This window comes from Diceros bicornis, chromosome 28, assembly GCF_020826845.1.
Source record: "Diceros bicornis minor isolate mBicDic1 chromosome 28, mDicBic1.mat.cur, whole genome shotgun sequence".
NCBI classification, from domain to species: domain Eukaryota; kingdom Metazoa; phylum Chordata; class Mammalia; order Perissodactyla; family Rhinocerotidae; genus Diceros; species Diceros bicornis.
Window position 1 is genome coordinate 40,019,567 of NC_080767.1, and position 22,010 is coordinate 40,041,576.

General features: G+C 54.1%; 1 protein-coding gene across 2 annotated transcripts; it reads left to right on the plus strand.

Moving 5' to 3' along the window:
• Positions 1–4,073: 4,073 nt before the first annotated feature.
• On the plus strand, positions 4,074–16,156 carry GFI1B (growth factor independent 1B transcriptional repressor). Of its 2 annotated transcripts, none has more exons than XM_058524792.1 (7): positions 4,074–4,396; positions 10,830–10,949; positions 11,435–11,572; positions 11,985–12,256; positions 12,865–13,002; positions 13,962–14,226; positions 15,332–16,156. In XM_058524792.1, the coding sequence occupies exons 2-7, from the start codon at positions 10,850–10,852 to the stop codon at positions 15,508–15,510; spliced, it is 1,092 nt and encodes a 363-aa protein (XP_058380775.1). In that variant the 5' UTR covers positions 4,074–4,396; positions 10,830–10,849; the 3' UTR covers positions 15,511–16,156. The 2 variants fall into 2 exon arrangements, with proteins under 2 accessions (XP_058380775.1, XP_058380776.1); XM_058524793.1 differs by having other exon boundaries at positions 14,061–14,226.
• Positions 16,157–22,010: the final 5,854 nt, after the last annotated feature.

The following is a 22,010-nucleotide window of genomic DNA, read 5'->3' on the forward strand; positions in this document are numbered from 1 at the left end:
GCCCAGGTTCGGATCCGGGGCGCGACCGATGCACTGCTTGTCCGGCCATGTTGAGGTGGCGTCCCACGTACAGCAACTAGAAGGATGTGCAAATATGACATACGACTATCTACTGGGGCTTTGGGGAGAAAAAGGGAAAAAAAGGAGGAGGATTGGCAATAGATGTTAGCTCAGGGCCAGTTTTCCTCAGCAAAAAGAGGAAGATTGGCATGGATGTTAGCTCGGGGCTGATCTTCCTCACCAAAAAAAAAAAAAAGATATAGAGAAAAAAGGGGAGTAGGGAGGAGCTGTTCTAAAGGAAAGTCTATTGGGGGAAAGTAACAGATCAGGGTGGCAATGGCTTCTCATTGGCTGAGCTGCACCGTTTCTGATTGGCTGGGCTGTTGCCCGGTGAGGAGAGAAATCTTCCTTCAGTAGTAAAGTAGTTTTACTTCTTGCTAAAGATACAAGAGCCTGTCTCTTCCTGTTTGGTGTAATTGATGTGGTGTGATGGGATATGAGAGCTCCCCCTACAGGCCTTCCTGACTCCAATTTGGTTGAGGTTTCTTTTATTAATTTCCACAATGGTGATGTTGGTGGTTTGGCCCTAGGATAAGGCCAGCCCAGAAGAAAGCAAAGCTGAGAGATGGAGAGAGATATTCATTCATTCATTCATTCATTCTGTAAATACATTATTGGTGTCTACCATATGCTGTTCTAAGCTCTGGAGATTCAGCTGTGAGCCAGGCAAATGCGACCACTGCTCTTGTAGTGCTTACTTTCCTTGCGGACAATCAGGCCAAAAAATAAATAAATAAAAAGGTAATAAATCAACAAGATATTTTCAGATAATTACAAATGCCAAGCAGAACAAAGGGTAGGCTGATGGAGCAGAAAGTGACTGGGGTGGGAAAATCCTGCTTTAGTTGACGGCCAGGGAGGTCTTTCTGCAGAGGTGACATTTCAGCTGAGACCTGAATGAAAAGAAGGAGTCAGCCATGGGAAGATCTGGGAGTTAGGCCATCCAGGCAGAGGGGACAACAAATGCAAACGTCCTGAGACAGGAATGAAGAAGATCCAGACAATATCACTTGAGCTTCTGGATCCTACCGTGCCTGAAGCAGATGTGTTTCAGTGACATGAACTAATTGTTTTGTTGTTGTTATTAAACTAGTTTAAACTGAGTTTCTGCAACTTGCATCTGAAAAAGTGCTGTCATTTGAAAGAGTTCTGACATCATGAAAAACACCGAGTGTTAATCTCTGAAACTGAGATTTTGTCCCATTAGGTAAAGGGAAATCGTTGAGGGTTTTTAAACCAGAGAGGAATCTACCTGATCTCGCTCCTTCTTTCTTCTCTAGGCTCATCTCTTGAATGTCCTATCCTCCCCTCCCCTTCCTTCAGTCTCCACCTTTTCCACTTATACTGGCTACTCAGTACCCTTCAGAGGTCCTGTCTCCCAGCTCTTCGCACACAGTGTCCATCTTTTTAGACACTCCTTCCTACTTTCCTTCTCCCAACTAACTCAGCCTGGCATCAACTTAGATGTCACTTCCTTCACTATCCCCCCAAGTCTGGATCCATTTCCCAATGCCCTGCGCTGCTTTGCTTACCACGTTTATTTACATCACAGCCCTAACACCTCAAATAGTACATTTCAGGGTACCCTGTCTCCCTGCTAGACCAGGAAGGAGCTCATGAGGGCTCCTGTCTGGTTCTTGTTTGAAACTCCAGCCTCTGGTACCTAGTAGAAACTCAATAAACATGTACTAGCTAAGGGAGTGTTATGGATTGAATGTGTCCCTCCCAAACTCATATGTTGAAACTCTAACCCCCAATATGATGGTATTTGGAAGTGGGGCCATTGGGAGATAATTAGGGTTAGATGAGGTCATGGGGATGGGGCCCCCATGATGGGATTAGTGTCCTTACAAGAAGAGGAAGAGAGAGCAGAGTGTTCTCTCTCTGTCTGTCTCTCTCTGCCATGTGAGGACTCAGCAAGAAGGTGGCTGTCAGAAAGCCAGGAAGCTTGCCTCACCAGAAGCTGAATCTGCTGGTACCCTGTCTTGGACTCCCCAGCCTCTGTGAGAAACAGATGTTGTTCAAGTCACCCAGTCTGTGGTGTGTTGTTATGGCAGCTGGAGCTGACTAAGACAGGGAGGAAGGAAGAGGACGGGGAAGAAGGAGGAAGCTGGCACATGGAGGTGCCAACAAGAACTGTTGATGAATGCCTGAATGGACACAGGGATGCTGGAGGGATTCAGCCCGTGGCAGAGGCTAAATGAGAGCACTTCATGTCCAGGGCTGCCTGCTAACAGGATTGGTGTCAGCCCTGCAGGCTGCTCTGGAGGGGCTCCAGAGGCTGGGAGGTCCCGGGCAGCAAGGGCCTGAGTGATGCTGCGTTGGAGCCCCCAGCTGTGACTTTTGTGCCAGAGGCTGGAGGCCTGGACCCTGTTATCCCATAGAGGGGACCCCAGGGGGCTCCCAGGAAGGCCTGCCTTTACTTCCAGGCTGGGAGCCTGGTCTAGGAAGGGAGTCCCTGAGTTGGTTACTCAAGGGGGAAGCTAAGGACCCTAATGTGGGACTACAACCTTAGAACAAGCAGCTGAACTGTATGTGCCCCATATAGCAACTTTATACTAGAAAACACCCCAAACAACTAAATAGAGAAAGGGGAAATATATTCCCCAAATAGAGAAAGCGGTTGGTGAGGTAAACTATGAAAAAATGTGAAACCATTAACTATGTTAATAAAAGCTGCAAGAGAATTTAGGAGGCACTCAAATTAAATAACATTCAGTGGAAAAAGAAACACCTGCTGGTTTACACTGGCAAAATATGGATATGTGTGTAAAATGAAGTGAGAATGTGAAGAAATGGGGACTTAGAGAATTTTTTTCTTAATGTCCTTGAATTGTTTTCTAAGTTTTCTCCATAATGACAAACAGTTCCAGTTGAGTGTTGGCAATGTGCACATCCGAAGAATATTCCAGATGCTTCCACTAGTCTCTCTTTGCCAAGAAGAGGGTCTGAGGGCTGGGGGTGATTGTCTCCTGTGTGTGGCCTGTGGTTGGGCCCTGCACCCCGGCAGCATCTCACAGGCCCTGGTGACCTCCAGGCTGGCACTCCAGGGCTAGGCGCAGCAGCAGAGACCTCGCCCCAAACCCCCCCTTTCTCCTTGTGTCGGACCTTGGACTTGCAGTTTAAGTTGGGGCTTCCTGTCGCCAGACTTGTTTTCTTTATGAGGGAAACATAATCTCACCAGTGCTGGGCTGGAAGAACATGCAAATCAGCCTAACAGTGCTCTACTTTGTGAGTTCTCATCTTATGCAAAACCTCCTGAAATAAAGCAGTCATCCTGTAAGCTGGAGGAGGCTGCAGGGCAGAGGAGGAACAGGAGGGTGGGGGGATCAGGGGATGGGGCTCCGTGCCGAATAGGATGAAATGTCCGAGACTGGCCGTCCCGCTTTCCCCCTGCTGACCGGGGACATGCTGGAGGCCCCCGTGGGTCTCCCCTGGTCTCCCCTGTGGCCACCAGATGGCGGCACATGCAGGCCCTGGGACTTGGAGCGCAGCCGGCCCCTGGGCCTGGGAGGGTGAGGGTCTCACTATCTTGAAGCACCTGAGTTCACTACCACACCGGGCTGCTCCTGCGCCCATTCTAGAGTCAAGTCTGGGGAAGCTCAAATTTGACTTTTCTTCTCAAAGGTCACCTCTGAAAGGAGAAGAGGGGCCTCTCAGATTGTCCATGTCCGCAGTGGCTCACAAGCCGAGGGCTTTGCAGCAGAGTGCCCCTGGCTGCCGCAGGGAGAGCTGGAGCCTTGGAATGCTGAACTTGTGAAGGAAGAGAAGGAAGGAGAGAGGGAAAGACGAGAGGGAGGGAAGGAAGAAAGAGAGAGAGGAGAGGGACAGAAAGAAAGAAGATAGAAAAAGAAAAAGAAAAAAGCTAAAGAAAGTTAGGAGTCTTCCATACAAAATTAGGTTTATAAGTAAAGGTTTTATCTTAACTATTTAAATTTAATGATTTAGCCATAACTTTCTTTTCATCCAGATGTTATTCAAAATTTCCGGAGAGAGAAAGTGCTGCTCCAGGAGTCGAGAGTTAGAAATGAGAATCGAGAGTCCTGGGTCCTGGAAAGCTTTGATAAGCAAATACAGCCGTGCGCTCGCACCCTCTCTATTGGCTGTTCCTTCGCCGCCAGATTTTGACACAAATAATCAGATTGAAAATCAGGGAGGGGAACAGAAGAGGAAAAAAAAAACACACACACACGCACAGAGAGAGAGAGAGGAAAAAAAAAAAGGAGAAGTATCTATTTGTGCACAGAGTCACGAAGTTGACAGAGTGAGGCCGATCCCCAGAGAGAGACTTCCAGGTTCCCACCGCAGGACCGGGACCAGCAGATCTCGGGAACAGGTGAGTGCTGTAGACCCGTCCCTGCTGCTTCTTTTCAAATTTGCATGTCTGACTTAGATTGTTTCCAGGCAGGTTACCTAGCCCCTTTTGCAGTCATAGGAAAAATAAGGTGAGCTGGAAAATCTCTTTTAGAGGATGGAGCTTTCAGCCCTTGAACCCAGGAGAGAAGCAGTGGTAAGGAGACAGTCTTATCGGAGATGCTGCGAGCCTGTATAGGAATTACGCCTTCCACCAATTGTACACAAACACCCTTTTCAAAACCCAGTTTTAGGCTGACAGCTATCACCGACGTGCACGATGTCATACCTACACCCTAGCTGTCCCAGGGACCTGGGCAGAGCATGGCACAACACACATGGAGGTGCCTAAGTTGGTGTCCCCCCTTAGGCACAAACTGGCCCCATCCCCACAGCACTCTGAGCCTTTTTTTGTCTGTAAAATAAGAGAGTGGGGTTGAGAGAACTCTGAAAGAAGTTCTAGCCCCAGCATCCACAGTCCCAGGCGACCTTCACCAAGGGTCCTGGGACACTTTGAGAGTGAGGTACCTTCTCATCCTGAGGGGACAGAGGAGGCTGCCATCTCCCACTGCACTCCCCAGCCTCCAGGAATAAGAGGTGGTGTCTCAGCTCTCCTTTCCCTGTGATTGTTATAGCCTTTTCTACCCATTTTTGGAGAAAAAGCCAAGTTAGAGTCCTTGGGGATAGGCACTCGCTCTAAAATACGTCTTGTTAAGCGGGAGTCCACGAAATCGCTGTGGGTTGTGCCTGTGAATATTTTTCTGGGGAGAAAGTCCACAGCTTTCATGAGATTCGGTGGACAGGGGGCAAATTAATCTGCACTCTCTGGTCGTGGATCTGGTGGAGATTAGAAGCCCGCTGAGCTGCACCTGCCCCTCGGGGCTCGCACCTCCTGTGTACTTCTCAGTGGGCAGTGGGTAGAGTATTTCAGGGTCTTGGTGAAGCGGCAAGTTTGTTGTCCTTGGAGGTGGTGCAGAAGAGAGTCTTTGGATAAGGAGATGTGTAAGGTCTCTTCTAACTCAGATTTTGGGATCAGTATGCCGGTTTACCTGCAGCAAGTTCTTGGGGAACGTCAGAGAGCTATACTTGGGTTAGGTCTAATTGATGGAATCACTCAAAACCAGTGCATACCGTGTTCTCAAGGCTTTCAGGAGGGTGGGGTGGGGTTGGGGGCTCCTCCTGGAGACACAGAGCTCCTGAAGTCTCCGGGGCCAGATCGCCCCCCGGGAAAATAGCCTGATCGTGTGATGCTTCACTCTGACACAACCTCCCAACTCTTTTCAGAAACATCAGAAAACCTTACCCCTCCTTAGTCTGGAGGGAAGTTTTTTGGTTCATTTGTTCCAGGAATTTGAACCAATGGGAGCTGCTTTAGTCTCTAATATAGAGATGCCCAGGAAGTGTTTCGTTCATTCATTTTTGTTTTTATTGAGGTAAAATATACATAACATGAAATTGACTATTTTAACCATTTTTAAGTGTACAGTTCAGTGGCATTAAGTACATTCACATTGTTGTGCTACCATCACCACCATCCATTTACAGAACTTTCTCCGTCTTGCAAAACTGAATCTCTGTCCTCATTAAACATTACCTCCCCATTCCCCCTCCCCCAGCCCCTGGCAACCACCATTCTATTTTCTGTCTCTGTGAATTTGATGACTCTAAGTACTTCATACAAGTGGAATCATATAGTATTTGTCCTTTTGTGACTGGCTTATTTCCCGTGGCATAATGTCCTCAAGGTTCATCCATGTCATAGCAGGTGTCAGAATTTCCTTCCTTTTCAAGGCTGAAGTATTCCATTGCATGGATAGACCACGTGTTGTGTATCCATCCCTTCACTAATGGACACTTGGGTTGCTTTCACCTTTTGGTTATTGTGACTAACACTGCTGTGAACATGGGTGTTCAAATATCTGTTCAAGTCCCTGCTTTCAATTCTTTGGGTACACACCCAGATGTTGATTCTCTCACTTTTGATCTTGCATTCTCTGAACTTAGGAGGAGAAATTTGAGAACCCTCCAATAGTAATAGTGACCACTCTCTGCTGGGGCCCCTAAAATGACCTGGGCTCACTTCCCTCGACTCCTGCATGGAAAGAGTTTTTTTGTTTGTTTGTTTGTTTGTGTTCCCCTTGAGTCACATCTTTAAACATGAAGGAAGTCCACAGGGACTTCTGTAGCTGACTCTGAGGAACAACCCAGTCTTACCCAACCTCCCAAAAGGGAACCCGAGAGACGAGTTTCTTAGTCTAGGTGGGTCGGTCTGGCGCTGAAGGTCAGTAAACTGTGCATGGGATTTTAGAGCAAAAGGGAAGTTTAGAAATCTCTTAGTCCAACCGTCCGTTTTGAGAGAGAGGAAAACCAAGCCCCAGGTTGGCGGCTGACATAGTCAAGCTCAAGGTCACAAAATCAGACTCAGCCCCACGGGAGCTGAAGTTGCATGGAAATCACAGGCCTGCTGCTCTGGCTCCACTGGAAGTTGGGGTGTAGGGCCACCCCCCTTCAGAAGCCTCGGCAGAGATTCTGACTCAGGGTCGGGGGACCCTCTATCAGGGTTGGGGGTTTTTGAAGAGATGTTAACGATGAGTCTCTTTCCGGAGGCCCGATACCATCAAGGCCTCTGTTTTATGAAGAAATCTTAGGCTTCTTTCACAATCTCTGCTCTTAGCTCTTTCTCAGAACGGGTTCGTGTGAATCAAAACGGTGTGGTTGTTAATTAACTGCAGTATAGGTGATTGGTTCCTGTTTTTTTTTTTTTTAAGTCAGCTAACAGAGGCCAAAGGGAAGTTCTCCTGATGCATTTGGTCCCCATGGTGAGCTTGAAGGCTTGGCCATGGGGTTGGCTGTGCCACTGTCACTTTGCCAGGCTTAACGGAGAGGACATTCTGGGGAAGGAAGGGGAAAGACATTGGAGGCTGTGGGGGGATCACCAGAGTAGGCCCCGAGAATCACCTTCCTCCAGCTGGGGAACCCCAGAAACTGGGCCCCTTGCTCCCAGGTGTAAGTGCTCGTGAACCCTAGAGAGTGTGATTGTCGTGTTGTCATCCTGGGTTCGAATCAGGTGACCCTTAGGGTCTCCTCAGGTTCTGAGCCCGAGGGAAGACCAAAGCTTCCTAAAGGAAGTCTGTGCTCTCACCTGCTCTCCATCCAAAATGCTTCAGGAACCCAAGTGCAGGCTTCTGGGGTCTGGAAAAGATGTGAAGGTCAGGGGAATTGCTTTCTCCACCATCTTGTCCCGCCAACCAGCCTTGCACTCCCTGCTTCAGGCAGGCTGTCTCCATCGGGTGCTTAAAGGACCACAGATGCAGATGGGCGGAGCCCTGGGCCAGGAGTCAAGTCCTGGCAGGGCAGGGGCACTGGGCCTGGCTCTGCTGCCAGACCCTGGACAAGCCGCTTTCCTCTCTCAGCCTGTTTCCCCCCTGTGACCCTCGCCCCGGTGGGCGTCAGATTTGGTGACACAATGCACACAGGGAGCTTTGAGCGCTGCCTCGTCTTCCTCCTTAGCATGTCAGCTCAGTTCCCTCCGCACTGAATAAATGCCCACTCCCTGGTCTGATGGGCGAGAGCGTGGAGGCCTGGGGCGGGCTGCCGGGTCCTGCTCCACCTCCCTCGGCCCTGGGAGCCGGAGCTGGTCTCTAAGCCTCGGCTCCTTTTCTATCAAGTGAGGTAATAGCACCTCAGCTCACAGGTCAGGAGCGAGGGAGCAAAGCCGTGCGGACCCCGGCTGCTGGAAGTACTTCCTGGTGCTCTGGTGCAGCAGCTTTACTGCCTGTGTTTGGTTCTAGTTGATTTACTAATAAAATATTATGTAAAAAGAAATCATCTTTTGATAGAGAGACAGACTGCAGCCCTCCGAGGCCCCCCTAGAACAAAAGGCGAGGGAACCCAGTCTCCTGGCCCTCCCCTAGTGCATGGGGGTCTCCTCCCACTCTGCCCAGGGTTTGGCCTCCCCAGGGGGCTACCTGAAGCCAAGAGTTAGAAGGAGGAAGGATGGGGGGTGTGGGGAGCCCTGGTGGGGGAGGCAGAGGAGACAGGAGGAAGAAGACTGTCCCTGGGAGATAAGGCCACCGCAGGCTGCCCTACAGGCCTGGGGAGACAGCACGCCAGGCGAGCCTTGTGAGGTCAAAATCTGACAGCTGGACAGGACCCCAGAGGCCTTCAAGTCCTGCTACCTCACTTCAGAGTCCAGAGGGGAAGGGCCTGGAGCAGGTCCCGGCTCCTGGTCCAGGGCTGGTTCCTATCCTTGGAGCGTGCCTGCTGTGGGTCAAGCGCTGGGGATGCAACCAGGCAGGACAGGGTAGGAGCAGCGCATGCCCTCCTGAAGCTCCTCCTCCTGTGGGCTGAGAAACCACCACCCGCTCTGTGCTCCCTGTGGTCCAGGCACCACGTGGAGCACTTTACACACTTGTGTGTAATAAATAAATGTCCCTTCTTGCCCCAGCAATCCCAAGAGGTTGGGTTGTCATCCCCATTTAGCAGATCTGGACACTGAGGCCTATAGCAAGGAGGGCGGGGCCTGGGATGGCCTCCGGGCGGAGCAGGCTCAAACTCTTGATGCCCCCAGGGAGCTCTGGGCAGTTAGGGGTCCCTCTTCTACCTGGCTCTGGGTCATCTTCTTGGGGAAGGGGTCACTCCCTGGGCTTGCTCCAAAGGCAGAGCCCCAAGCTGCCCTCTCTAATCTCCCTCCTCCCAGCCAGCTCCTCAACCACAGCCTTATCACCCAGGCCCTGGCTGTTGTTCAGAGCAGCCCTAATCCCTTTCCCGCGCTAGGCCCTATCGCCCGGCCCTGCAGCCCCTGCAGCCCTGCATAGGGCTAGCCGAGGGGAGGGCGGGGGATGAGAGGGACTCCTCCTCCAAGGCCTGGGGAATGGGACCAGCAGAGGAGCCCACAGGTCCGGACTGAGTATTTCCTCTGAGCTTCTGCCTGGGCTCAGCATGGGGATGGGGAGGAGAGAGGACCACTCGAAGATGCTCTCTGTCTCCCAGGAGCCCTCAGCAGAGCCTCGCAGGCTGGGCACAGGAATGTGAAACTTTTGGGGGCGGAGGAGACACCCTCCACCCCAGATGGCTCTGCACAGGAGGCCAGGAGTCCTGGGTGTCAGGCTGGTCTGGCTCTGCCCCTCCCCAACTCCCACCTGGGATCAAGGGCTGGTCCCTTCACTGATTTGGTCCTCGATGTCTTCCCCCACCCCTTGACCAGTGGTTCAGTGACAGGGCTAGGCTAGGCTGCCCACTGCTCGCTTCTGGAGTTGGTGCACATTCTCCTCTTCCTCCGTGTCCAGAGAGACCTCAGGCCTCCGGGTTGGGTGGAGTGGAGCGTCCTCTCAGGCCTTGGACCCCACACCCAACTCCAACCCTCCGCTCTACCCACCCTAAGAGAGAAGGCCTCTCTCTGTCTGGGGACCAGCCCTGCTCTGGCTGCAGGGGCTCCCAGCTTACATAATAAGGTAGATTTGCAATTGAGGTGGCCCCCGGCTGCAGCCCACCTGCCAGGCCCCCCGTGATAGCACTGAGCTGATGAGCTCACCAGCACTACCCCGGACGCCCCACCTTACAGAAAAGGGAATAGGCCCAGAGAGGTTAAGTATCTGCCCCAGACTGCACAGCAGGTGAGCAGGGATTCTAACCCATGAGCCTCTGACTCCAAAACCTGAGCTCAGACCATCCCTTTCTGTGGCCTCAGAAGGCAGATCCCAACAGGATGCAAATGCAGCTTTCTGGATGTGGGGTCTACAGTATGTCACATATGCAGACACCCCTGCCATTCTTTCTCTGCTCCCAGTGCCACTCAGGGCATGCAGGTGAGAGCAGCCTGGCCCTGGGGTTTTCTAGAGGTTGGGTGTGTTAGTTTCCTGGCAAGGGAGTAGTGAGGGAGGTCAGGATTTGTAACTGCCATAACAAAGAACTACAAACTGGGTGACTGAAAACCACAGAAATGTACCCTCTCAGGATTCTGGAGTCTAGAAATACGAAATCAAGGTGTCAGCAAGGCCAGTTCCTTCTGGAGGTTCTGAGGGAGAGTCTTTTTCAACCTCTCTCCTAACTCTGGTCGTTGCCAGCAATCTTTGGTGCTCTTTGGCTTATAGCTGCATCACTCCTATCTCTGCTTCCCTCTCCATGTGGCGTTCTCCCTGTGTGTCCGTGTCTGTGTCCAAATTTCCCTCTTCTTATAAGGAAAATAGTCATATTGGATTCGGGTCCACCCTAACCCAGGGTGATCTCATCTTAACTTCTCTGCAAAGACCTTATTTCTAAATAATGTCACATTCACAGGTGCCAGGTGGACATGAACTTTTGGGGGACATTATTCAATCCAGGACCATGGGTGTTTGATTTCAGAAGGATGCTCTAAAATACAGGAGTATTGTCCTCTTGGGCCTCCTAACCGTTCTCACCCTCCCCCCTTGTAGGTGTGGAGCTCACGCTGAAGATGCCACGCTCCTTCCTGGTGAAGAGCAAGAAGGCTCACACCTACCACCAGCCCCGTGTGCAGGAGGATGAGCCTGTCTGGCCTCCTGCCCTTAGCCCCGGTGAGTGAGAGCCCAGGCGGACCTCCTGAGGCACGCACGCGGGGCTCCCTGCTCCACGTGATGCAGATGCAGCAGCATCCCACCCAAAGTGGCCCCTCTTCCAAGTCTGGAAGCGGGAGGAGCTCAGAAAATGTTGGTTGAATGAATGACTGAATGAATGCACTCATCTATCTGACCCCTTGGGGTGATGAGAGCATCAGGATTGGAGGTGGTCCCCGGTAGCTGATGTGTGGGTCCTATTCAGAGGTCCAATCTAGGGCTGAGGTTGGGGTGCTCAGAAAAACCAAGACTGGTCCAAGAGTTCTCAGGGATCTCCTCCTAGCCCCCACCCTGCAGGCAGAGCCCCCGAGCGTGAGCAGCGGGAGGCAGCAGCAAGTGGGTCTCCCTCTGGGTCCCCCTCCTCCTGGGAAGGAGTCTTCCCCCTGGCTCCCTTTGGACTTCCCAGAGCTGTAGCTGGTGGCTCTGATGATCTTGTCTCCCCACAGTGGCCAGGGACCAGGTCCTGAGCAATGACCCTGTCCTCAGCACCCTGTTCCCAAACCAGTGCCTGGACTGGACCAGCCTCAAACGGGAGCCGGGGCTGGAGCTGGACCCAAGCCTGACCAGGAGCGTCTCTGCGCCAGGTACCCAGCATTCCCCAGCGAGCGCAAGGGGATGGGGGGGATGGGCTTCTGGACGCAGGGGCCCTTGGAGTCAGGAAGGAGCGACAAGATTCCCTAGATGCTTCTGCCTGGACCCCTCTTGGACGAGGAGCTCATCCCAGAGGAGGGCTTCTGTGGGGGGGGTCAGAAGGAGCAGCTGGGCAGGCTGACGCAGCGGGTGAGGTGGTCACTCGGTGGGGGATGGGGGGCAATTCTGGGCTGAAAAGCTGAGGAGCCACAATGAGCACCCAGACCCTCCCCCACAGTAAATATCTGGGGCTTACCCACTGTCACCCTCGGCTGACCCCAGTGAGGTCACTAATGGAGGGGGGTGGGGAGTGGGTGCCCTATTTTTAAATGAGTCACCACCACATGTGTGTTCCACTGTCCACAGAGGGCCCCACCGTGCTGTCTCGACCCCAGGACGGGGACTTGCCACCCTCCGACTCACCCCCGTTCTACAAGCCCAGCTTCTCCTGGGACGCCCTGGCCTCGTCCTACGGCCACAGCTACCGGCAGGCCCCCTCCACCATAGAGTCCGCCTTCCTGGAGCGCTCCGTCAGCCTGTATGGCAGCCCCCTGGTGCCCAGCACTGAACCGCCCCTGGACTTCAGCCTCCGCTACTCCCCGGGCATGGACGCGTACCACTGCCTCAAGTGCCACAAGGTGAGCAGCCGGGGTGCAGGCGGGCTCTTGGGCCCCGCTCTGCTTCCCCTCTCCCGCACCCTGGCAGCTGCCGGGGTTCACAGCTGTGTGTTCCCTGCACTGTGAGTTTCAGGTCTCCTGGTGGGATCAAGGATTCTCAACGTTCGTCCTCATCGCCATTCACTGAGCCCTGATGATGTGCTCAGCCCTGTGCTAAGCACTTGACATTCATGAGCCCTGGGAGATGGATAAAGGGCTAAGGTTCAGAGAAGTTGAGTCATTTGCCCAAGAGCACACACCAAGTATATATCAGAACCAGCATTCAAACCTGGCTCTGGCCAACACCCAATTCTTAACCACTAGGCTCTTCAGCCTCTAGATTGGGTTAGGAGGGCTCTTCCAGACCCCCCCTCCTGGCCTCTATTTTATAGACAGTAAACCCAGCCACAGAGAGGGAAAGGGACCTTCCCAGGACACACAGCACATGCCAGCAGAATCAGCAATCCAGCACGCCTTCCCTTGAAGGCCCACCTGTGGCTGGAGCCGGGGGTGGGATCGGCCAGGGGACCCCAGGCCCGTCTCCATCTCTGCAGCACCCAAGTGGCCTCATGCTCTGCCCCTGCCCCCAGGTGTTCTCCACCCCACACGGGCTCGAGGTGCACGTCCGCCGCTCCCACAGCGGGACCCGGCCCTTCGCCTGCGACATCTGCGGCAAAACTTTTGGCCACGCCGTGAGCCTGGAGCAGCACACGCACGTTCACTCCCAGGTGGGCGGCCGGCCCGCACAGGGCCCCCGGTCCCCACGCCTGCTCTGTGCTCCTCCCAGGAAGCCGAGGGGGCTATGGCTGGGTCTCCCACCTGCCCCTGAGGGTGACACAGATCCGGGGTCCCTCACTATCTGACTCCCCTGTCTGTGTCTCCCACACCCGCCCTTAACCCAGGTCAGCCCCTGATGGGCCACGAACAACTGGAAGAGGCTCTAGGCCCAGGTGGGACTTCAGGGGCAGCCGGATGTCTATGACGTTCCAAAATGATCCGGCCTCCTTGGTGGTCAGGGCAGGTGTCTTCACCTTTGTGGCCCTCGACCCTTAGAATCTTGGAGTCAGCCTTAAAGGTTCGTCTTGTCCTGCCTAGCCCCACCTGCGCAGGAACCCCTTCTGTAGCATCCATTCCAGGGAGACACCGGGAACTGCCCTGAGTTGCTCTCACCTGGGTAAACGTGAACAACCGGTGGGAGAAGGGGGAGATCATGAGCCCATTTCGCGTGCCGGTTGCCGGCTCAGTTCTCTGCCTCCAATCCTCCTGACGACCCTTTGAGGTCATTACTATCACCGTCCCAATATACAGAGGAGGAAACTGGACCTCAGGGAAGTAAAATGACTTGCCTAAGGTCATGTGGCTAGTAGGAGGCAGAAGCCAGATTGGGCCCCCGATAATTGATTCTTAACTAAACCACTGCAGCCCATGACCATCCCTGCCTCAAGGAACTCATTCTGGGTTAAGGGGCATGAAATGCGAATCCCTCAAAAAACTCCCAGATCAGTTGGTCCATCAGGCAGTCAACAAACACGTCTTGAGGCTTATTTTGAGGGGGATACTATGAAGGTTATGAGGAAAAATCCCATAGGAGGTCGCTCAGGCCCCAAGTCTCAGTTGGGGGTGCCTGGGTCCTGCTCCTCCAGGCCCTGTCCTCGGGGCCACCCCAACGGAGTGTCCTATTCCTCAGGGGATCCTGGCCGGGTCCAGTCCTGCGCCCAGCTTGGCAGTCCCGGGTCGCGAGGCCCCGCCTGCGCCTGACCCCCCGGGGCCGCGTTTCCTCCGGCAGGAGCGCAGCTTCGAGTGCCGGATGTGCGGCAAAGCCTTCAAGCGCTCGTCCACGCTGTCCACCCACCTGCTCATCCACTCGGACACGCGGCCCTACCCCTGCCAGTTCTGCGGCAAGCGCTTCCACCAGAAGTCAGACATGAAGAAGCACACCTACATCCACACCGGTGAGGCAGAGCCTCCGGGTAACCCCCTTTCACTGTGAGGAGGTCCCGGCTCCAGGACGGGGGTGGGGTCAAGTTACACAGGGGGGGCCACTCTCCCCTCCGACAGGAGGGCTGGACACACTGTTACTTGAGTTCACTTAATGGATAGGAAAGATACTGGGAGGAAAGAGCAAAAGTGAAAACCGATGATTTCTGGATTCCTCCACTCGTCGGTTCATCCATTCATTCGTCCCTCCATTCCTTGGTTCACTCATCCCTCCACTCATCCATTCTTCATCCCTCCACTCATTCCTCCTTCCATCCCTCCACTCATTCATTCATCCCTCCACTCATTCCTCATTCATCCCTCCACTCATTCCTCCTTCATCCCTCCACTCATTCATTTGTCCCTCCATTCATCCATTCTTCATCCCTCCACTCATTCATTCATCCCTCCACTCATTCCTCCTTCCTCCCTCCGCTCATTCCTCCTTCCATCCCTCGACTCATTCCTCCTTCCACCCCTCTACTCATTCATTTGTCTCTCCATTCATGCATTCTTCATCCCTCCACTCATTCATTCATCCCTCCACTCATTGCTCCTTCATCCCTCCACTCTTCCATTCTTCATCCCTCCACTCATCCTTCTTCATCTCTGCATTCATCCATTCTTCATCCCTCCACTCATTCATTCGTCCCTCCACTCATCTGTTCTTCATCCCTCCTCTCATTCGTTCATCCCTCCACTCATTCCTCCTTCCATCCCTCCACTCATTCATTCATCCCTCTACTCATTCATTCATCCCTCTACTCATTCATTCATCCCTCCATTCATTCATTCATTCCTCGGCTGTCAGCTAAGTGCCTCTTTTGCACCAGCCCTGTGCCACGTGCTAGGTTATATGGATAAACAAGACAGATGCTGTCCCTGCCCTAACCTGGGCACAACGCGGTAGGTGGAGGGAGCAGAGTTGTATTTTTGCATGTCTCCCTTTTCTAGTTATCTTCTAAAATGAATGTGGGCTATCTGTAAGATAAAACGTAATAAAGTTTGGAGAACGAATGCAGGGCATTGCGGCAGCAGGCCTGGCGCAGTTGGCCCTGACCCGTCCTTGCTGCCCTGCAGGTGAGAAGCCACACAAGTGCCAGGTGTGCGGGAAGGCCTTCAGCCAGAGCTCTAACCTCATCACCCACAGCCGGAAGCACACGGGCTTCAAGCCATTCAGCTGTGAGCTGTGCGCCAAGGGCTTCCAGCGCAAGGTGGACCTGCGGCGGCACCGCGAGAGCCAGCACAACCTCAAGTGAGGCTGTGCCTGCTCCCGGCTTCTGGCCAACGTGCCCTGAGATCCCATCACCCGGAGGGAGGCCAGCCTCAGGCACCCAGAACCCCAGTCTCCTGGAGGCAGCACTGGACGAGAGTCTTCGAGCTTGTTTTGAGACTCATGAAATTGCTGTGTGACCTTGAGCAAATTGCTTTCCCTCTCTGGACCAACATTTCTCCTGCTGCAAAGTGTGGGAGCTGGGTTGGGTCTTTTTGGAGCTGACGTTATCTACAGGTCTGAGAGCTCCGTGCCTTACCCAGGGCAGAGCCCAGAAGGCCAGAGTAGCCCCAGGTGGACATTGATGCCAAGAATAGACCAGAGATGGGACCCACAGACATCCTCACCCTGCCTGCTGCCCACCATGCTGGGATCTGGTCATCTTGGTTTTAGTGGCCCTCTTTCAGGCTGCCCAGGATGCTCAGAGCTGCTTCCTGCCCCAGTGGGAGGCCTAGCACCCCTCTGCCTCAGCCAGACGTGCTGCCTGCCCCACTCTGCTGACTGGCACTCAGCTGGCCCCGGGCATTCCAGTCCTGTTGTCAGACTGTGGGGCTGGAGAAACCAGAAGTTACTGCTGTCGAAAGCCTGTTCCCCTCAACTGCTGTACATAAAAATAAACACAGATTTCTTTACATTTGACCAGCATTTATGAGGCGCCCGCCGGGTGCAGGGTAGTGCATGGGGCTTTGGGGAGGGGGACTGGGGAGCTTTGGAAAGCAGAGAAGGCTATGGAGTTGCTCACAGACAAGTTGGGAGATGTGTGCCAGACCAAAGTGGTAAGTGCTGGAACAGAAGCGTAAGAGACCCGGGCAAACCAAGACCATGGGGAAGGGCAAGGTCAGCGCAGTTGAGGGCTGTATCAGTGTCCTGTGGCTGCCATAACAAATTGCCACAAACTTGGTGGCTTCAAACAACACAAATTTATTCTCTTACAGTTCTGGAGTCAGAAACCCCAAATGAGTCTTATGGGGCTAAACTCAGGTGTTGCAGGGCTGCGTTCCTTCTGGAGGCTCCGGGGGAGAATGGTTCTCCCATCTTTTTTGGCTTCTAGAGGCCACTGCAATCCTCAGCTTGTGGCTGCTTCCTCCGTCTTCCAAGCGCAACCCTCTGACCTCTGCTTCCGTCATCCCATCTTGTTCTTCTGCTGTTGACCATGCTTCCCTCATGTAAGGACCCTGTGATCCAACAGGCCCCCCTGACTAATCCAGGGTAATTCTCTCAGCTCAAGGTCCTTCATGGAATCACTAGGGTAGGCTGGGTAATGGCCCCCAAAGATGACATCCTCGTCCTGGTCCCTGGAAGCTGTGACTGTTACTTTATATGGCAAAAGGGACTTTGCAGATGTGATTAAGCCTCTCACTAGCTGTGTGACTTCAGGCTGAGCTTCCTCCTCTGTAAATGGTCAAGGTGACAGTCCCGTCTTGTGGACCTCTGAACACTGAGGTCCTTGGTCTCCTGGCTTACAGCTCAGAACCCACTGAACCTGGACTGGCAGTTGTCTGTGAGCAACTTTCCCCTCTGTTAGAAGGCATTCTCTCTGGGCTCCAGCCCTCAGCACCAAGCCCATGCCTGGCCCTCAGCAATGGACACTGCTGAATGAGTCACTCTGGGTACTGAGCTGGGTCCAGGGTTTCCACACATCGTCTGTAACCCATGCAACCCTCTGCAAAGGAGGTGTCATTATCCCGTTTTACAGATGGGGCAACTGAGGCTCAGAGAGGTCGGCCAGTTTGCCCCAGGTCCACAGCAGGCAAGTGCAGAGCTGGGATCAGGATGTCTGATGCCAAGTCTCCTTCTTTGAGTCCCCATTTGCCCTCCTCCCAGTGACGCCTGCAGGTGTTTCTCGTCCCCTCCGCTGTGAATCAGTGGGGTTCTGAGGCCCCTTGGGGCTGGTAAATCCCAGGCTCTGGGTTTGTCTGGGCAGGAACCTGGTGGTAGACTTCATTCCAGAGACTCTTCCTGTTCACTTTAGCCAGAATTCCCCTAAACAAACCTGTCGGGTGTGCAGAGGGTGGGGTAGGGCTTCGAGGTTTGCATAGGAGGGGGTCTGGCCTCCACAGCGGCTCCTGGTTCGCCCGGCTCTTGCAGTCAGAGGAAGAGGGCAGCCAGTGCACCAGAGCCAGCAAAGGTTGGAGACAGTGGAGACCTCCGCTCCCTCTCCTCCTGTGCACGTAGACGTGAGGCCCAGAGAGGGGAAGCAGCTTGCCCCAAGCAATGGCCCAGGCCTAGAATGCGCTCCTGAGCCCTGGGTGAGGGACCTTGCCCTACACCTCCTAGGTCGGGGAAAGTGTGAAGGTGGATGCTGGGGACACACACACACACACACACACACACACACACACACACACGGAGGAGCTGCTTTGCATGCTCCTTGTTTGCTAAACAAAACCACACCAATATCAGGATTTCAGCCGCTTCTGCGGCAGGGCAGGGCACGGAAGAGAAGCTGAGCCGTAGGCGAGCCAGACAATGCGTCTCTCTTCATCTGCTGAGGCTCAGAGAGACTGGATTTAGCTTGTGGGGCCCTCCACTGAGTGCCCACAACAGTGTGGGGGTGGGGGGACCACTGCAGCCTCAGAGCGGTGGGGGCTGGTGCCCCATTTGCACATTGCAGAGAAAGGGGCCGGTGTGCGGGCAGGTCTGTGGGGCCATGAGACCTGCTTCTTGGGCAGCATCAGCACTGCATGGAGGGGCCTGGCTGGGGGCTCTCCCGGCCCCAGAAGGCAGTCATCGGGCATTGGGGGCTGCTCCGAGCGCTCCTTGCTCCCATGCCCTGAGCCAGAGAGCAATGCCACTGCCCCTTCCCCACCCCCAGCCCTCGCGCGACTGCCAGACCCCCAGGGCTGTCACGGGAAGGATGGGCTTCACGCGCAGAGCTGCGGCCCCTGGAGAAGGCTGACAGATTGGCACCAGCCCACAAGCCAGCAGCAATTTTCCCACGAGCGGGAGCAGAGTTCCCCATCAAAGTTTTGCCTCCTTCAGGAAGCAGGGCTGCACTCATCATGCTGGGATTGGGGGGCCCCAACTCAGTAGGTGCAGCGGGGCGCCACCCAGCTGCTATCTGTGATTGGAGGAGCATTCAATGCCCCCATCGTTCACCTCCCATTCCACGTCCACTTCTTCCCGGTCTGAAACTCCCACCGTCTGAGTCATGGTGTGTGAACTGGTGGGCACCGTGCGGCCCTCTGAAGGACATGGCTGCCCTTTGCCACACAAGGGAACGGGTCCAGGGAGGGGATGGTGGCCCTGGTCATACCTCGTGTTAGTGGCAATGCCACACAGAATCCAGGTTTCTGACCCTGAGTCTGTGGCTTTTCTACCAGGGCCATGCGGTTGATTGCACGACTCCGGGGGAATCTGTTTACATAGGACACGGTGCAAATGGTGGCCTCTGAAGTTGTGTGGTGAGATGGGGGGCTGCCACCCCCCTCAGACTGCTGCACTGACCCTGCTGCTGAGCGTTGGGTGGGTGTGGATGGAAGCACGTGAAACTTCAGGATGGCGCCGGTATCTCGACCTAGAGTATCAATTTACTCAATGGTAACTAACAAAACCAATATTTTAATATTAAAACAAACTGGCCATATTAGGGAGCAGAATGCAACATCTGAATTAATTTTCAGATAAAATGTCCCGTCAGTGGTGGTAGCTTCAAGCTACTTCCCCAGCCCCTGTGCTCTGCCTTCCCCTAGACGTGCGAGAAGCCCTGCCCCAGAGCAGGCCACAGCCCAGCAGGGCAGCCAGGCCCTGCCAGCCCCAGGACCAGGACCCCCTGAGGGACAAACTGGGAGATGCCCAGCAGAGCCCTCCATGGATATCACCGCCAAGGATGGAAATGCATCTCCCAGGGTCAGCCCAGGCATTTCTGTGTGTGTGGCAGAGTTGGCCCCAGCCTGTCGCCATCTGCCACTGCCCAGGGTGGAGTGCACTGGCCTGGAAGGGGTGGATGGACTGAGGTGAGGAGGCATGGCCTGGGCACTGGGGCAGTGGAGGAAGTGGAAGGATGCAGGGGTCTGGATTATCTAGAAGAATAGGACCTATTCTGAAAGTTCCCTAGAGACCAAATGCACTTCCCCCATCACCTAAAGAATCAACACCCGGCTCCTGGCAGTGACCTAACCTTTCCCACCCGAGACGGGCTCCCGCTTGGTGAGGGTGCAGGCTACTCCAGAGGGAGGGAGCAGGGCGAATAAAGGGGTGGGGCAGGGGATAGAAGAGAGGGGACCAGAGAATGGTGAGGAGCCTGTGCTGGCTAGAAGTGTAGGCAGCAGGAATGGCCACACGCAATGGGGCAGAGCCTGGCGTGGGCCGGGGGCAGCAGGAGAGACCCAAGACCCAGAAGAGTCTGCCAAAGGCACCTGAGCCACTGACTGCTTTGGAGACCAGGGGAGGAGCCAGAGAGACCAGGGAGCTGAGCTTTGAAAGACGATCCTTGGTGGGTGCACGGGGTGGCCTGAGGCACGCAGTGGGAGCACTGGGGGCTGGAGCCGTGTTCAGAGTCAGTATCGGGAGTGACGGCAGCACCAGCTTCTCCCCAGCTGCCTGCCAATGCTTGTGGGGAGGCTCCCCAGGATGGAGAGGAGGACACGCAGAAGAACATCAAGGGCGCACCGTCCTGCTTCCCTGGAATTCTGGACAAGCAGCAAAGTCTTTCCCCTAAAGGCACTTAGGGAATTCTCGATGCTGTTTCTCACCTGGCACCTTTGCCCATGGAGTTCCCTCGGCCTGAAATGCCCTCTTCCCTCCCCTGAACCCTTGAAACCCAACTCAAGTGCATAGAAGTTTTCAACGTGTGCTCCCTCCATGACCCTCCATACCACTCCTAGGAATTTATGTTAAAGAAATAGTCATGGATAGGAATAGATTAGCCACAAGACCATCTTCTGAAGCCCATAAGTAACGGCAAAAAAACAAAAGAATTGGAGCCATCCTAAACTCCCGTGAGAGGAGATTGGCTAAGTGACCAATGGTGCATCCAGACAGTGGACGTCCACATGACCATTGAAAGCAGCCAGTGTGCATCCCCAGGACTGACCGGAGAGGGGCTAGGCGCTGACGTGGTGTGAAAAATGCTTGCCTCATGATAGTGTGCCGGTTCTGTAAAAAACAGCACAACGTACAATTGTAGATGCTTAGAAAAACAAATCTGAAGAAAGTCCACCAAACCACTGATAGCAGTTGTTTCTGGGGGCTGGGAAGGAGGGCTGCATTTCAGTCTCAACGCTATCTATAAAAGGGACTTGGATTTATACGTGTGTGTGTATATATATATACATTTTTTTTACTGAAATAATTCAAGAGAAAATAGATTTTGGAGAATAAATATGTCGACATAGGAAGCTGTTCGTGATATCTTAACTGAAAAAGTGGTTTAAAAATCAGTATACGCCATACGATTCTATTTTGTTAATTACACACACGGAAGGAAGTTTGCGAGGATAAAGAGCAGCGTATCGACGGCGGCTGTCGCCGAATAAAGGGGCTTGTGCATACTTTTTTCTCCTTATTTTTCAGTGTGTGTGTTTTATTTTTCTGTAATGGGCATGCATGATAACATTATCACTGGCGTTAAAAAAAGACTCCCTCTGCACAAATAGCCTTTCCCTGCCTTAAGGTTTGCCTTCCCGTCCCTCCCTGCAAGCTGCTGGCCCCCCAGGCTCCCATGGTGTCTGTGCACAGCTCCATGCGGCAGGTTCCTTTCTCCTTTATGAGTGCTGGCTGGCTGGCCCCCAACCCCCAACCCTCTGAGCCACCTCCCGGCAGAGACTGTCCAATCCTTTGTGTCCTAACACTTAGCTAGGGCCAGGCACTGAACAGATCCCCAGTAAGTAGATCCCCAAAAAATCACCCCCACAGATGGATGTGCAACCCCCTCAGGGCCCTTGGTTCCTCCTTGGCAGGTGGCGTGGGACCCCTAAGGTGGAGCCCCTGGCTTGGGAGAAGTGAGTGGACACTGGACATGCGGCTCTTCAGGGACCCCCAGCTCCTCCTCCTGGCCTTGGTGGACAGCTGCGCCCTCCCACCTCCCTGGAGTCCAGCTGCGGTTGGGCACCAGCCAGGAGCCAGGCAGAGCCCGGGGTTCCAATGGTGGGGGGGGCCGCTGCAGGAAGGCAGGAGGAGGGAAATCTGAGGCAGGGGCATGTGCTGAGCGCCGTGCTCAGGTTTGGCCTGATAAGTTTATCAAACGGTGCCGGCTGCCAACTGCCAGCCTGGAGCAGGCCAGCAGGCTTGGGCAGGAGGACGCTCCCGGCCGATATCGCCTTCCAAGTGTTATCAGTGGCCTGGTGGCCCAGAGAGCGGGAAAAGGGGAGCAGGAGAGAGAAAGAGTAAGAGAGAGACTTCCAACCACTTCACCCCAACGGCAAGAGCCAGGCAGGAAGAGGCCTCCGAGGCTCCCTGGGGGGCCCTCGACATCCCAGCCGCACAAGCAAATGCAGGCGCAGGCGGGAGACCCCATTTCTCCCCAGTCACAGCCTTCCAGGCCAC

Excerpts from the sequence above, each read along its gene's own strand:
- GFI1B (XM_058524792.1), top strand. The coding sequence starts at position 10,850 with ATGCCACGCTCCTTCCTGGTGAAGAGCAAGAAGGCTCACACCTACCAC. Across the intron at positions 12,257-12,864 it reads ACTGCCTCAAGTGCCACAAG|GTGTTCTCCACCCCACACGG; the intron begins GTGAGCAGCCGG and ends CCCTGCCCCCAG. Across the intron at positions 13,003-13,961 it reads ACACGCACGTTCACTCCCAG|GGGATCCTGGCCGGGTCCAG; the intron begins GTGGGCGGCCGG and ends CCTATTCCTCAG.